Source organism: Delphinus delphis, chromosome 18 (genome assembly GCF_949987515.2).
Source record: "Delphinus delphis chromosome 18, mDelDel1.2, whole genome shotgun sequence".
NCBI classification, from domain to species: domain Eukaryota; kingdom Metazoa; phylum Chordata; class Mammalia; order Artiodactyla; family Delphinidae; genus Delphinus; species Delphinus delphis.
In genome coordinates this window covers 52,310,717-52,327,687 of record NC_082700.1, presented here as the reverse complement: position 1 = coordinate 52,327,687, position 16,971 = coordinate 52,310,717, and the positions used below count along the sequence as shown (strand labels likewise).

Sequence of the window (16,971 nt, the reverse complement as noted above, 5' to 3'; positions counted from 1 at the left end):
CTGTAAGGAAAAAGAGCTCGAGAAAACCATCCCAAGAGAGAGCAGAGCAGATTCACAAACTTCACTTTGGTATTCCATGAGAAGTAGGTATTTACAATGGTAATATGCATTTGATCCCTAGAAAGCTTCTCTGGGGACTCTGTCATATCATTCCATGCCATTGCTTTTTAAAAAACAAATATTTATTGTGGAGATGTCTTTGTCTTGTCTTCAAGCCAAGAATTAGAAGAAAACTATGTATACCCTATCCTCTCCTTCCCTCTCTTATGGCTAATACTACTATGGCTAATAGAAGACACGGAAGGAATAAACAGTCTTTTGAAGAAGGTTCATCTCTACATTTTGTTCTTATTTCCTTAGTAGCCTTAGGACAAAACTGTCTATTATAAAAGTAATGATGTAGAACCTTAATTAGGGTTTTTGAAATTCAAGCCCACTCTTATGGGGGGCAGAAACTGAGCAGAGGAAAACGACCAATAACACTGAAACAACAGACATCAAGTACAATTAAATGCCCACATGAGGCACCCTCTAAAGTTTTAAAGCTGCACTGTTCAGTACCATAGCCACTAGCAATGTGTGGCTACTGAGCATTTGTGATGCAGCTTGTCTGAATTGAGATGACCTGTAAGTGTAAAAATACACGCCAGATTTCAAAGACTTAGTAACAACAACATAGTAAAATATCTCAATTATTTTTATATTAATTGCACAGTGAAGTGAAAATATTGTGGATAAGTTACAGAAAATATATCATTAAAAGTAATTTCACTTTTTTTTACTTTTTGAAAAAGTAACCACTAGAAAACTTAAAATTACATATGTGGCTCACACTATATTTTTATTGCACAGCATTTTTGTTTGTTTAGTAATTTTCCTCTCCTTACGTGGAATAAAATAAAGAGCTCAGGGTATTAATAGCACAACTCCTAGTCTTCTTTCTCTGTACTGTTTTGGGTCCCTTCTATAAAAGTACTGCTATAGGAGTCGTTATAAGCAATTATAGGTATAAATGGAGTGCCCACTGAAGAACTGGTGATTGTCCCACAAACTCTTTTTTTACTAGAAGTGCTCTGAACTTATTAAGGGGGAAATGATAGAATGTCCTCTGATCCCAATTTACACTATCAGCAATTGCTGAAGTGTTTCCTCTTAAATTACCTAAAGATATACCTTACCACAGCAAGCATTATTTTTCTTTCCAAGTCATCAGTGCCTAGTCTCAGATGAGAAAACTGTATTCCCTTTATTAACATGCTCTTGATTCACTTTTTTTTTTTAAATAAATTTATTTACTTTTGGCTGCTTTGGGTCTTCTTTGCTGCGCGCGGGCTTTCTCTAGCTGCGGCAAGCGGAGGCTACTCTCCGTTGCAGTGTGCATGCTTCTCCTTGTGGCTCACGGGCTCTAGAGCGCAGCCTCAGTAGTTGTAGTGCACGGGCTTAGTCGCTCTGGGGCATGTCGGATCTTCCCAGACCAGGGCTCGAATCCATGTCCCCTGCATTGGTGGGCGGATTCTTAACCACAGCGCCACCAGGGAAGTCCAGCTCTTGATTCACTTCTAGCGAAATAAAAATCCTGGCATTATTATGTTAAAAGTGATTTGCCTCCCTTCTGTTTTTATTTAAAAATTCCCAAATTTAATTAAGCTTTTTCTTTTAAAAGAAGTATGTACATATGTTCATGTTTTCAATTCATCCTGTCATACTGAAAAACTTTTCAATGGTTGTGTATCATATTTTAAATAAAATCTAGTTCAAAAATCTTAATGTGCCTCTTGTTTACCTAATTTGACCTACAGCCATGTTTCCCCCTAACTTGATACCCTCCTACCTCTCTGGCTTTCTTTAAGAGCCTAGCTCTTCCTTACCTCTGGAACACCCCACAAGCTATTATGTCTGCCTTGAATATTCCTGTCTCTATTTTGTTTCACATGGCTAACTTCTACTCATTACTCCCTTTCTTAACCATTTAAACACTATATTCTAAGAGAAGCCATGCTTGAGTCTTTCCAGTCTAAATTGTTATAATGGTTCATATTTCTATTTTCTTTCATAATACCTAATATAATTTGTATTAAAATTTAATTACAAAAATTAAAAAAAATTTTCCTATATGATTTTCCGTTAAATGTCTCCCTTTCTAAATTAGGCTATAAGCTCCATAGGGCAGACACCATGCCTTGTTTGTCCATACTGTATTCTCAGCAAGTAGTAGTATATCTGAAACAGAGCCGACCTTCAGTAAACATTCGTTGAGTGATAAATTGGAAAGACCCAACAGAGTACAAGAGTTGCAAACATGAGAAAAGGAAGTAACTGATGAAACAAGGTACTAAAGAGGCCACAGGGGATAAAGTATATGTGCATTAAAAAATAAAACGATAGGGGCTAAATCAATGATGGCCATAGAAAGTCAAAGGTTTGTTAGAATGTATGTCCTGAGAGACATCATATTAAATGAAGGTGGCTAAGGATGGTTTCAAAGAAGTAATTGGGCCAGAAGGGACGGTTAGATTTTATTAACTATAATTTAAAAAATATTTATAAAAATAGAATGAATCAGATGACTTGTGTCATAGGTTAGGTTCTCTAGGAAGTAGATGTTGAGGTGGAGTTAGAAGTACAAAAGGTTTACTGGAGGATAGCATTTGTGAAAGAGAAAGGGAGAAAGTAGGATTAGGCAGGGGGAGGCATCAGACTGCCATGCAGGCCTGAAAAAGCCTCTGTCATCCTAACGTTGACATTAGGTCCTTATACTATGCCTTACTCAATCTTTAGTTGAGGATGGGCATGGGAGAGAGGGGTAGCCCTGAAAATAGTGTAACTTCAGCTTGGAAGCTGAGGTGAACCCAGAAGAAGTTAATGACTGAAGGCTGTCAGCTAACTACATGCCTTCGGCAGTGAGTCCTTTCTCAAAAGTAGATCTGAGCAAAGTACCTGTGACTGCGACACAGGATGCCAATTCAACCCAAATTAATCTATAAATTCAATAAAGGATCCTTTGTTTTTTTGCTAAGCTCAACAATCTTGTTCTAGGAAGTATTTAGTAGACCAAGGGTTCACAGTTAGCTAAGTCAAATTTGAAAGACAAGAGCAAAGGGGAGGGATTTTTCACTATTACATATTAAGACAGTCTATAAGACAATGGTAAATAAAAACAACATGGTACTGGCGTCATCATGGACAAAGAGACCAACTGAAAAAGAGGTCAGAACCAGAGCCATACATAAATGGAAATATGAATATATGATAAAGGTGGCATTGAAAATCAATAGGGAAGGGAGAGACTGTTCAGTAGAATTATAGAGAAGAATTGGCTTGCTGTTTGGAGAAAAAATAGGCTAGATCCCCACCTTACACCAAATAAAGGCATGTATTCCAGAGAGAATATAGACCTAAACGTGATTCTCGGGACAGAGTACTGACTATACAATAGAAGAAAAAATACAGAATATGTTTGTGATGTTGAAATACAGGCTAAGTGTTTAATCAAGACCCCCAAAGCACCACTGAGAGTAATAAGACTGTCTCCACCAGCTAGGTGAGAGAACTGGAAGAACCTAAGGAGGAGTTAAGTATACTCTAGAGAATATTCCTAGGATCAGGGCAGCTAAGTAAACTATAAGGAGATGTAGGCCTACTGGGAGGTATATCATTATGACTTGCCTATCGAAAATATTTCCCCTGTCTCTACTTCCTTCTTATATCCTTCAACAAACATTTCTGAGTTCCACACACTGTGCTACATGCAGAAAGAACAAACAGGAATCAACTTGAGTCCTAGTCCTTAAAGAGCTCATAATCTAGTTAGACAGACAGATGAAAAACTAAATAAGACGTTTTAACTCCTATTCTACAGGTAAGAACCAAGAGGCAACAACCTTTGCCTAGGGCATCTGGTATTTGAGCTATAAGGAAAGTCATTCCAGGCAAAAGGAACAGCGCTAACAAAGTCACAGGGCTTTGAAGGAACATGGTATGTTGGAAAATGTTAAGGAGGTAACCTAATAATGGACATTCTGAAATGTTTGTTACTGAATACATAAAGTAGTCTATGGGGGTTGTTTTAGTCTTTTCTTAGTTGTACTGCTTATCACATTAGCTAATTATCACCTCTGAAGACAAAGCCAAAGAAGATGAAGCACTGAAGTGATGAGGGATAAATGATAATAGTTAAGAAAGAGAATCATGCTAGGAAGCACTGATGACTAGTCGTGGAGTGATAACAAGCACTGTAACTAAGGATTTAGAGGTGGAAGAGATTGCTATCAGCTACATTGTTCAGGGAAGATTTCCTGGAAGTGGCAGGGCTTCATTTGATCATTCAAAAAATTGAGAAATGACTGTATATATCAGGGGCTGTGCATGGAACAGGAGATTCAAAACCATAGTCTACTAATGAGCAGATAATCAGATAATTGCAAAAATAAAGCAATGAGTGTTACAATAGATGCAAGCACAGGCTGATGTCATAAAACCTCAGAGGGACTCCTGCTTTAGAGCAGGGAAGTCAAGGATGGTTTTCTAAAGGTGATGCTGTATGCACTGAATTTAATGGACGGGTAGGATTCAAGTGTAAGGGAGGGAAACACATTTTGCAATGGATCAGTTTAGTGAGAGAACACACCTCTTTCAAGGAGCATGAAATAGTTCAGGGTGGCTGAAGCGAAGGCTGAAAGGCAGTGAAAGAAGTTTCTAAGGCATATAGGAAGAGTTTGATTTTAAAAGGTCCTTTACAGATGTTAAAGAATGTAGATTTTTTATCCTGAAGACAACGTGGAAGTTGATGAAGATTTTAAGCAGGGAACTAACATGATTAGATCCAAATTTTACAATAACTGCTATTAAAGGCAATGATGATGAAGGCAACTGAAGATGAACTGATAAGAAAGCAGCTAAGAGGCAGAGAAATTAAAAGCCTGTTACTATTGTTTAGGAAAAATAAGGAAGGATTCAAAAATACAGTAGTAGTGGTACTGAGAGAGAAGGATGGGCAAGGTTTGAATAGCCAGAGAAAGAAGTAAGTGGAAGCATTCCCTGTGGAAATGATGTGAATAAATGTTTGGAGGAGGGAAAGGTGAGCAAATCTGTTTCCGTGGATTATATAGCATTTAACAGAAGAATGATGATTAGCTGGAGTGCAGAGCCAGAGTTACCCAACAGTTGGTGATGAGGTTGAAAACTGGTGGAGTCAGTCCGCGGCAAGGCTATTAAACAGGCAGGCTAAACAATTAGGATTTTACATTTTCCCTAGCAATATTAAATTTATAAATCATTTTTTTATTGTGGCAAAATATACAAAAATTTACCATTTTAACCTTTTTTTTTTTTTTTTTTTTTTGCGGTACACGGGCCTCTCACTGTTGCGGCCTCTCCTGTTGCGGAGCACAGGCTCCGGACGCGCAGGCCCAGCGGCCATGGCTCACGGGCCCAGCCGCTCCGCGGCATGTGGGATCTTCCCGGACTGGGGCACAAACCCGTGTCCCCTGCATCGGCAGGCGGACTCTCAACCACTGAGCCACCAGGGAAGCCCTCACTTTAACCATTTTTAAGTGTACAGTTCACAACACTCACATTATTGTGCAACCATCAACACCGCCTATCTCTAGAACTTTCTCATCATCCCAAACTGAAATTCTTTACTCATTAAAAAATAGCTCCCCATTCTCCCCTACCCCTCTTGCCCCTGGCAACTAAGTGATAACAAGTTGATAAAAATTCTATTTTTCTGTCTCTAGGGGTTTGGCCACTCTAGGTACCTCACGTAAGTGGAAACACAGAATAGCTGCCCTTTTGCATCCAGCTTATTTCACTTAGCTAAATCACTTGTTAATTAACACCTGGTTAATCAGTAGCAGCCTTCTAATTTGCATACTACTTTATATGCTATATTTTAAAACAAATGTCAAGCTTTTCTGACTTTATCAAATCTTTTCCACTTAGTGCTTAAGGACACTTCACTCTAGCAAATTATAAACTCAGAGTTCTTAACAATTTAGTCTACCACTGTGTCTGCCATAAAAAGCTTTTTATTGTTCTACTTTAAATGTCTATATTGTGAATTATTTTCATTACAGTTAACAGGCACTAGACTTTTTGTAAAATTCCACCTAGTACCTTAATGGAAGTAAATAATAGCAAATAGAACAACTGAGGCAGGAATCAAACTTATTTGACCACCCAGGAAAAAGGAAGTTACTTTATTTAGGATGCTGATATGAAGGCTCTCTTTTGATATTATGTAATTTCCCTATCTGGGGCTGAATCGGCTCTAAACGGAGGGAATTAAAAACACTAACACTAAAAAAACACAACCCCCCCCCCCCCAAAACCACAAACACTCATCTCCTTTCTGGCTGGGGAAAAGTCCGAAAGTTTCAGATGTTTGGAAACTATTTCAGAACTGTCAAGGGTTGAAGGAATCCCTAGGTCATTAGTGCTCTGCCCATGCATGAAGTCGAGTAATTCTGGACAAGACTTAACTAAGCCTCTGGCAGTCTCAGTGCGTTATATTAGACCAGCCCGTTCTTCCCAATCTTGTCCACAGCACATGCAGAATATAGTACTGCAGGACCCTGAGGTAAACGGAGGAGGCAGCACAGCGCAGCACACCTGTAATCCCCAGGTCGCCTGCATCCCGCCACATCCGAGTGGACGCTCTCAGAGGAGCGCTCCCGTCGGTCGTTCCAGCCGATGCGCCACGCCGTCAGTTACAGAGGACGGGCTGGGGTTCCCGCTGATTCTGAAATCAGCGGCCTTTCCCTCCTTGCAAAAAAAAAAAGCCTTTATTTCTTAAGAGAATCAAGGCGCGAAAAAGCAAAGGGCCCACAAACCACGCAAAGACGCAAAACTCGCCGAACTTGCCTAGCGCGCTCTCCGCAGATCTTACGTCTCTTCCCAGCAGGCTCCGGGAGTCACCGCGACACTTCAACAATTCTCGCGAGATTTATCGGCAGCCATCTTCTTGGGGGTGCTGGGAGCCGGGAAGACCCCCCGAACCGTTCCCATTCAGCTGCCCTTCGTCTTCGCTTTTTTCACTTTTGCCTCTTCTGCGTTGCCAGCCAGCACCTGGTCTCAAAGCTGAGAGAAAGCCCGGGTCTAGGAGCGTGTCGCGCTCCGGTCCAGGAAGATTCGCTGGGGTGGAGAGAAGGGGGAGGGCCCGGGCAAACAGTCGCTGCCTCAGCCGGGTCCGGGGTCCGGGGAGGGGAAGTTCCTGGCACCCCGTGGACTCGCGGCCTGCGGCCGTCCCCCCGGAGCTGTTGGCCCATCGGGGCTCGCGGGAGCCTGCCACCGGCGCCTCCCACCGCGGCCCACGCGGGCGGCGCGCGGAGGAGGGGGCGGGGGCAGCGGCGGCTGTAGCGACCGCGACCTGGGCGGGCGGACTAGTGTGACGGGCCTCTGGGCCGCTGTGGATGGTTTCTAAAATGATCATTGAAAACTTCGAGGCCCTCAAGTCCTGGCTCAGCAAGACTCTCGAGCCCATGTGAGTATCCGGGGGCTATTTCCTTGCAGGGGTGGAAGTGGGAGATAGGTGGCCTCACGGTTGCCTCAAGTGCCTTCCGTGGAGGCCGAAGCGGTGAACGCAGGTCCCAGGGCTCTGTGTTTTCTCGTCCTCTACCACCCTCGTTCCCAGGTTCAGAATACGCCTGGGAGCCTGAGCTGACCTTTACCTTATCGCTGAGTTGGTTCTTAAACCAATGTCTCTTCCTCTTGTTTTCCCGTTATTTGTAGACCGACCCCAACAACCTACACACACAACTCGTATTTGCCCAGGGCCCCCAGATCAATTTCTTCTGGTGAATCCGAGCATAATCCGCTGTTCACTAGACTACTTTTGTTTCTTTAAATGAGGTGAATAGCCCTTATTACGGATTAGAACAGTTCTTGTCTCAGCCACTCACGTTTTACCTACATACAATCCCTGAAAGAAAGGCCATGTCTCCCATGTGCTGTCTGGCTCATCAGCACCTCTGTTAACTGAAGATGTAACAGGTGCTAAGGTGCCCAGTAAAATTCCCCTTTCCCACCTACACGTTTCTTAGGTTGGAGGAAGAAAATGCAATCTATCCATATGGACTATTTAGCAGTTTTAAGTAGGTTTCTATAGGTGGACTCTGTGCATGTGTGTGTTTGAGGGGGTTCAGAGTGCTGAAATGCATTAGATTGGAAAAATTGAGTGTTTTAAGGATTTATCTTTTAATACACGCAAAATATGGGCCAAGTGTTTTATCAAAATTGGTTGATTTACAATAAACAGCTTAAAATACAATGGGGAATATCTATTCATTTAATAAATTTATTAGGCTCCTTCTATGTACTGTGGGAGGGTCAGGGCTAAAGTTTTTAAATTCCAAAATCAGTAAGACATAATAAACAAGTAAATAAGGTAATTTCAGGTAATAAGAGTAATGATGATTGTAACAGTAGAGAATCATGTAAAAGAGTGATCAGAAGGCCTCTCAGAGGAGGTGACATTTGAGCAACACCTAAGGAACAGAAGGAACTATCTGTGTAAAAGTCTGGAGAGAGAATGCTCCTTACAGAAGGAACAGCGAGTGCAAAGCCTCTGTAGTGGAAATGATCACGGTGTGATCTGGGAAGAGAAAGCAGGCAGTTGTGGCTGCAGGGAACCTTGTGATGGGGGAGAGGATGGAAGGTTGTGAAGTTTGAGAAGTATGCAGGGGCCAAATCATGTAGGATCTTCTAGGCTGTGGTCAAGAGCTAGGATTTAATTTAAACTATAATGGGAAGACATTAGATGATTTAAAGCAGGCAGGGATTGATTTGATTTTGTTTTAACTCTGCCTGCTTCGTGGAGGTTAAGGGGTCAAGAAGAGAAGTAAGGAGACCATTCTGAAGGACGTTGTAGGCAGAGCTGTAGATAGTTTGCATTAGAGTGATAGTGGAGACAGAACTAAATATGTTTAATGAATAGATCTGGTAGAACTTGCTGATCGATTGGGTGTGAGAGATAAGGGAAAGGGAAGTCAAGGGTGATAACTAAGAAGTTAGCCTAAGCAACTGAATCCGTGTTGGAGAGAACAGGTTGAGGGGAGAAGAGTAGGTTGGTTGGTTTTGATCATTAAGTGTAAGGTATTATATACCTAAGTGAGATGTCAAATAAGTAGTTGGTTATGAGTCTAGAACTCAGGCCAGGACTAGAAATATTTGGAGTCATGCAGATAGTGTTTAAAGCCGTGAGACTGGGAAGTTTCTGAGGAAGAATGTGTAGATAGGGAAGCGAAGAGAGTCCAGGTCTGAGGTAGGAAGAAAATTGGGATACATGTCACTAATGAAACAAATGTATGACAAAAGAGGAGGGTTGTCAACTTGATGTGATACTGCATAATGGATGAAAAAGGTGGAGGCAGATTAGTGGCCCTTAGGTTTGTAAAGGTAGAAGTCATTGGTGAACTAAGTGAAAAGTTTCACTGGAGTAGGGTGGTATGGATAGAAGCCTTGTTTAAGTGGATTGGAGAGAGGGAGTAGGCAGGAGTGTAGTAATTAATAGTGGTTGAGAGGGAGAACCCTGGAGCCAGAGTGGCTGCATTTGAATTCTGCCTCTGCCACTTAACCAGCTGTATGATACTAGGTAAGTTACTTAGCTCAGTGCCTCCTTCCTCATGTCTAAAATGGGGAAAATAATGAGTATGTGTTAAGAAAATCTTTGAACACTGCCTGGTTTGTAATTAGCACTCAATAAGTGTTCGGTGAACAGAAAACTTAGAAGAATGTTTTGAGTTAAAATAGCATTCCCGGGGCTTCCCTGGTGGCGCAGTGGTTGAGAGTCCGCCTGCCGATGCAGGGGACACGGGGTCATGCCCCGGTCCGGGAAGATCCCACATGCCGTGGAGCGGCTGGGCCCATGAGCCATGGCCGCTGAGCCTGCGCGTCTGGAGCCTGTGCTCCGCAGTGGGAGAGGCCACAACAGTGAGAGGCCCGCGTACCGCAAAAAAAAAAAAAAAAAAAAATTAGCATTCCCTTTTTTAAGCATTCAATTCTCAAATTACTTATCAGCTTTATTACCATTTCCTTTTTTTTTCACTAATTGAAGATTATAGCTACTTTGCTTGTAATTTTTCTTGAGTTTTAATAAAGCATCTTCGGGTATCATATAGCCTACTCAGATGACTGTAGCAGTGCAGTCATTACTGCTGGAATAAAGCACTACTTGTAGAACCTAGACAGTGATAGGAGCTGGGATTGGTCCTTTTATAATGTACACTACTGTGGTAAAAATGAGCCCTTATCCAAGTTCCTGTCCCTTTAATTGCATTTCAGGTGAATACTTTTTTTTTTTTTTTAACAAGCCTGCATCTGACGTTAATTTATTTATTTTTGCTGTGTTGGGTCTTCGTTTCTGTGCAAGGGCTTTCTCTAGTTGCGGCAAGTGGGGGCCACTATTCATCACAGTGCTTGGGCCTCTCACTATCGCGGCCTCTTTTGTTGCGGAGCACAGGCTCCGAACACGCAGGCTCAGTAGTTGTGGCTCACGGGCCCAGTTGCTCCACGGCATGTGGGATCCTCCCAGACCAGGGCTCAAACCTGTGTCCCCTGCATTAGCAGGCAGACTCTCAATCACTGCGCCACCAGGGAAGCCCCTCAGGTGCATTCTTTTAGATGACTTTTAACGCTGATTACAGTTATTTAAGATCTATGGTTTCTAACCTTGGTTTTGTGAAACTTGAAGATGTATTTGTTATCTAAAGAGATTTTTTTGCTTTACTTCGTAATTGCCATATAGCACCTATTTGAGGCGGGAGCATATGAAACACAAAGGATAAAACAGAACTCGAAACGTGTATAGAACTTTTTTAGCTATTTGTGCTAGTAAAGTATCTGATGGTTTTGGACTTGCCTCGTAGTTTAAATGTATTAATTCAGCACATATTTATTGAGCACTTAATCTACTCTGTGCTAAGCACTGTGTTAGATATTGGGGAAATAGTAGGAAACATGACATGAAATGACCATCTTCATATTGTTTACCGCTTAGCACGAAAGACCGATGGTGAACAAGTAACCATAAGACTAGTGAGTGTTATAAATCCAGAATGCTGTCAAAGTATATGTCTGGGAGGTCAAGAAAGGCTTTCCTGGCATGATAATATTTCATCTCAACTGGGATGGATGAAGAGCAGTTTGCTGGGGCAAAAGGATGGGAATGGAGAGCTGTGACAGCAAGGTTTTAGAGGACAGATGGTATGAAGGCCCTAAAATAAAGGGAAAAAGAGGTGTCTTGGAGGAATTGAAAGAAACTGAAAAAAGAGCCAGTGGATAGCTCCAGAGAGAGGAGCCAGATCGCACGAGACTCTTGAGTCATTTTAAGGATTTGGGATGTCATTGAAGGGTAGTGGGAAGCCAGTGAAGGGTTTTAGGGGAGGAAAGTTTTCATACGGACATTAAGGAAAAAAAAAAGTCAACCTGGTTGCAGTTTCAACATGAAATAAAAGTTGGTAAATCTGTATTTTATTTGATTATAAGGTCTGTAGGTATATCAAGATTCTGAGTTTTTTTCATAATTTATTGAAAATATAGGTGTTAAAATTGTCATCTTGAAATACTTGATGTTTTTGTTCTCCCAAACATTTGCTTAGTCATGCATGCTAATAATAAAATTAGATGTTGGTCTTCCTTTTTACATTGATTTCTTTTTCATAATGTGCAGTCCTGGAAAAGAATTAAGCTATCTTCTTTCGATGTTTTTTTTGTTTTTTTAAACAGAAGAGGTTTTCTGCTGTATTTTAAAACTTTTTCTGAGTTTACACATCACTGAATGTGGTGATTTAATAAAATCATGGATTATTTTTAGTTTAGGGGAAACCTCAAAATCTAGTCAAACCCCTTAATTTTTCAGAAAATAAAATTGAGACAGATGGACTTAATGATGTGCCCAGATTTTGTTGAGTTTAGTAGTAAAGAACAAAACGCCTAGTTTTGTGCTCCTGCTACTATGTAGTGCTGTGGAGGTAGCATTGTGTAGTGGAAAGAAAACATTTTTGTGTCCACATAGACCAGTGTTCACATCTCAGCTCTGCCACTTATTAACTGAGTAATCTAGGCAAATGAACCTCCCTTTTCCTTGTTGGTGTGATAGGGAGAATTATACTTGTTTCTTTCTGTAGTTGAAAGGATTAAATGAGACATTTTAAAGAGCCTAGCCCTTCCCTCCATTCTTAAATACCGGATTGATTAAACACAAATAGGTTACATTACTATTATTGCTACCATTAACATTTGAACACATTGTTAAAGTTTTGTATTTCAAGTTCTGTGAGGTAAATACTGTACCTCCATTTTGCAAGTGATGACCCCGAGGCACTAGAGCATGAAGTTGAGATACTTGCCCAGAGTCACAGCTTTTACATGTGACTAAACAGTGATTTAAACTCAAGTTTTTGACTCTGGAGCCTTGTTCTTAATTTACTACAACACAATACAATGTATTGTTTCCTATTACTCTGTGTGTGTGTATATACACTTTTTTTTTTTTTTTTTTTTGCGGTACGTGGGCCTCTCACTGCTGTGGCCTCTCCCGTTGCGGAGCACAGGCTCCGGGCGCGCAGGCTCAGTGGCCGTGGCTCACGGGCGCAGCCGCTCCGCGGCATGTGGGATCCTCCCGGACCGGGGCACGAACGCGTGTCCCCTGCATCGGCAGGCAGACTCTCAACTACTGCGCCACCAGGGAAGCCCTATACACTTTTTTACTATTACATTTTTGGAGTAGTAGCTGCTATTGTAAAGGAACAAAGTTCTAAAGCATCATGGTTATCAGTGCTTTAAAGTTTAAGAAAGAAACCTAGAGTTTTTGTAGTCTTTTCCTCTGCACCCACGCTTGTTATTAAACCTTTCTTACCACATTAAAATTTATTTTTGTTCCAGTTTTACAAGAAGAGCTGAAAGGTGATCTTGTTATTTCTGAACTTTATACCTGTTTCCCTCCCTTGATCTTTTTTTTTCTACAGACTCCTTTGGGCACAGAGTCAGTCTCCCATTCCTTAAGGAAGAAAAGCTTAGCAACAATAGCAAAAAATAAAACAAAAAGTTAAATCATACTTCTAGTCACTTTGCTAGCTTTCTTTTCCTGTCAGTGTTAAATCTTGAAACAGTAGTCAGCCTTTAATTTTTCACTCATTTGCCCCAGCCATTTACTTCTTAATGCCTGTAATATAGTTTCTTGCTACTTGTATTCAACCAAAATTGCTTACCTCAATGTTACCAATGAATTTGTTTATTAAATGTAAATATTTTGTATAAATTTTAATTCTTTGACCTCTGTATATAACATTAGACAGTGTTGATAGCTGCCTTTTTCTTTTTTTTAAACTTCTCATGCCTTGGATCCATAATATTTTGGTTCTCTTCTCAAATCATTCCTATCTCCTTAAGTTCTTTTTCTTGCCTTTGAATTGTATTATTCTTAGTTCTGTTCCCAAGACTTTTTTTTCTTAATCATTCTACTCCTGCTCCCTCATTCACATTCATTCCTATGGATGGTTTCCATTGTAATACGTGCCTGTGGTTTTTAAAAACTTTGTGTGTGTGTTGTAGATGCTTTGAAAGTTTGATTAAAGACTGTTTTCCCCAGGATATTGCATATACACATTTGCATTTGAATTTTAGAGCTTTTCCAACACATACCTGTATGCATTTATTTTTCACACAATTATGTTTAGGCTTAACCACTTCAAAGTTTTAAGCTCTTAACTCCGATTGCTAGCTCTGTACCTGATCCTCTCATCTGAACTTCAAACTATTGTATGTTTCTGAAAATAAAAAGTTCACTTATTTCCATTTCATTTCTCCAAATTATCTGGGCTTGAAGTTTCATTTTTTTGGCTTCTCCTCCCTTCATTTCTTTTCTCCCATTTGAGTTGGTCATTGGGTTCTGTCTCTTTCTTTTAATAATGCTTACTAATGACAGTGCTCAGTAGGGGACTCTTCACTCCTTATCTAAACCATTGCAGTTTGTTTCCTAACAGACCTCCCTATCTCCAGTCTTTTTCTCTCTTCCAGTTCTTCTGGCCTGGATGCCCAACTTGTTTATATCCTATTGTTAGATCAAAATCTTCAGGACTCCTAAGTAATTAATTGCATACTTTTTAACTTGGTTTTCAGGACTCTAGTGTCTGTTTCAAATTATCTTTCCAGTTTATATCTTCCTACTTTTTATGTAAGTCTTAATTTCAGCAAAACTGAACTTTACATTCTGATTCTTTATCACATTGGTCATACTGTCCTTTTCCCCTCAACTTTAAGTAGAAGATAAGTGCTTCTGCTTCATTGAGTGCTATTTGCTAATGCTTGTGCATTCATTGTATGTGAGCTAGGTTCTGTTATACCAATTTTAAGGATGAAGAAGTTGACTCTTAGGAAGATTAAGTAATACACTTCATTCATAGCTTATAAATGATAGAGACAGGATTAAAAACAAGACACTTATATTCCAGAGCTTTGTTGTGCATTATCATGTACTGCCTTTCTCCGTTTCTTTTTTATATGTTGAAATCAAAGGTCAAGTGTGATTCCAGTTCTTCCAGAAAGCCATTTATCATCTATCCAGTTGGAAGCAGTGACTCTCCTCCATGACTCTCCTCTCCTAGCTCTAGTTTGTACTCATCACTTGCAAACTTGTTCAGTAGTTAATTCTTACTTGTTTTAAGGGTACTGTTAAGAGTCTAAGGTCCTTGAAAATAAACTCCAAATCTTAAGGTTAAGTGTTCTCCTGTTCTGTGTGAGCACCCAGCACAATGCCATGTGTGGGGTGTGCATCTGAGTTTCAAATGCATTAGTTGAAATTTCTATTTTGTGCACCCATGACTTAAGAGAGAAGAGGCATTTCTGTAAAACTTTTATTTCAGAGAAGCAGATAAGTGAGCAATTTGAAGATTTACTAATCTCAGGGCCTGTTTTGCTTTATTTTTACCTTTCAGCGGTTTCAAATTTACTAAAGCTTAAGTGATTTTTTTAAGGGGGAAAGGACACTGAAGAGTATTAACATTTACTCATTAAAGTATTAGTGAATGCTGCTGTATGCTAGATTGCGCACCTCCATGGAGCTGCACAAAAAATTATGTATGGTAATTCTAGTCTGATGAATTTTACAGCTGGTAGAAGAGTTTTTCTGTAAGAAGAGTTTTTATTGGCTAAAATATTTTTCATGACCTTCATTACCACATTTTACTGCTGCAACCTTAGTTGGGTTTTCCATCTGAGTGATGAGTAGTTAAAATGCATTTAGCATTTTCTGTCTATTTTAGCAATTCCTTTTCTTTGGCTTACAGTTCTTTTCAAATGAATTATTTTACATGCATAAATCAAGATATAGGGATAGTATTATGAACAAAATGGAAAATAAGATATTACAGTGTTTGGTGTGTACATATTGAGAATGAATAACTCAAACTTGAGCTAAATGTAGGCTTCTAGGAATTTTTTTTCTTCCTCCTGCTTCCTTAGTCCCAGAGAATAGAGAATGAGTGAAACGAGTGGATGGTAAATGCTTCCTACTAGACTTACTCACTACCCTCCTACCACCTTGTTTCTGTGGGAAAATCCTTTTCAGTTTACAGATTGTAACTTCTGAAATAGGTAAAAGTTTATTTTTAACTTAGGGTTATATTTAGTATTTTGTGTGTATATGAAACAATGGAGTATGTTGGAGATATGTTACTCATTGGTTCTCACTGCGATATTTTGCTTATGTACAAGCAAATATGTTTATATATATTTTTCTCTTTTTTTATATAACTGGTTTCATACTTGGAGGTCATTCAATATAATACATAAGAGACTTGCCCCCTTTTTAACGGTTGCATGGCATTTTAATGTAACGTGTGTACCATAATTTATTTAACCAGCCTTTATTGATTTACTGAAAAAATAGTACTATGGTGTATATATCTATCATGTGTCAATTTATACTTAACATAAACATTAGTTGCATAAGGTTTTTTTTTGGCAGATTCTTTTTTATTTTTTAAAATTTTAATTTATTTATTAATTTTATTTATTTTTGGCTGTGTTGGATCTTCGTTTCTGTGCAAGGGCTTTCTCTAGTTGCGGCAAGCAGGGGCCACTCTTCATCGCAATGCTTGGGCCTCTCACTATCGCGGCCTCTCTTGTTGGGAGCACAGGCGCCAGACGTGCAGGCTCAGTAGTTGTGGCTCATGGGCCTAGTTGCTCCGCGGCATGTGGCATCTTCCCAGACCAGGGCTCGAACCTGTGTCCCCTGCATTGGCAGGCAGATTCTCAACCACTGCACCACCAGGGAAGCTCAGTTGCATAAGTTTTGACAGTTATATATGCCTATGTAATCACCGTATAAAACAGGATCTAGAACATTCTCTGGAACATTCTCTTGTGCCTCTTTCTGGGTTTTTCTTTCCCTCTCCAACAAAGGCATCTACTTTCTAACTTTGGCATTATGAATGTGGCTGCTATGAATATTCTTATTCAAGTCTTTGTGGAAATATTTTTTTTGGGTAAATACCTAGGAGGATATTTGCTAGATCATAGGGTAGATAGATGTATGTTTTCTATTATAAGAAACTGCCTAATTGTTGCTACCTGTGATTTATGAGAGTTCCAGTTGCTCCATATCCGCAGCAATATTTAGTATTGTCAAGGGTTTTTTTTTTGTTGTTTGTTTTTAAACCTTTAGAGTGAGTATAAAATGGCATCTTTCCTTTTTTGGACTGACAGTTTAATTCTCTTTATGGTTTTAATTTGCATTTTCCTGATGACTAATGCTATAGAGGACCTTTCCATGTGCTTATTGACTGTCATATCTTTTGTAAAGTATCTAAGTCTTGCTTATTTTTAAAATTGGGCTGTCTTTTATTGTTGACTTATAGGAGCTCTTTATTCATATACAATACATGTACTGCAGATTTTTTCCCCACTCTGTGACTTTTATACAGTAGTCCCCCCTTACCTGTGCTTTTGCTTTCTGTGGTTTCAGTTACCTGT

The 16,971-nt window shown here is 39.9% G+C and overlaps 1 protein-coding gene across 8 annotated transcripts in view; it reads left to right on the top strand.

The window, feature by feature from the left end:
- Nucleotides 1-6,967: 6,967 nt before the first annotated feature.
- Nucleotides 6,968-16,971, top strand: part of RBM26 (RNA binding motif protein 26) — a 76,485-nt gene continuing 66,481 nt past the window's right edge. For 3 of the 8 annotated variants that reach the window (XM_059995678.1, XM_059995675.1, XM_059995670.1), the window contains exon 1: nucleotides 7,185-7,483. In XM_059995678.1, coding sequence (XP_059851661.1) covers nucleotides 7,413-7,483 — 71 coding nt within the window. In that variant the 5' untranslated portion in view covers nucleotides 7,185-7,412. Of the gene's footprint in view, nucleotides 7,484-16,971 lie in introns of all 8 variants that reach the window. The other 5 variants (XM_059995677.1, XM_059995672.1, XM_059995673.1 and 2 more) reach the window with 3 other exon arrangements.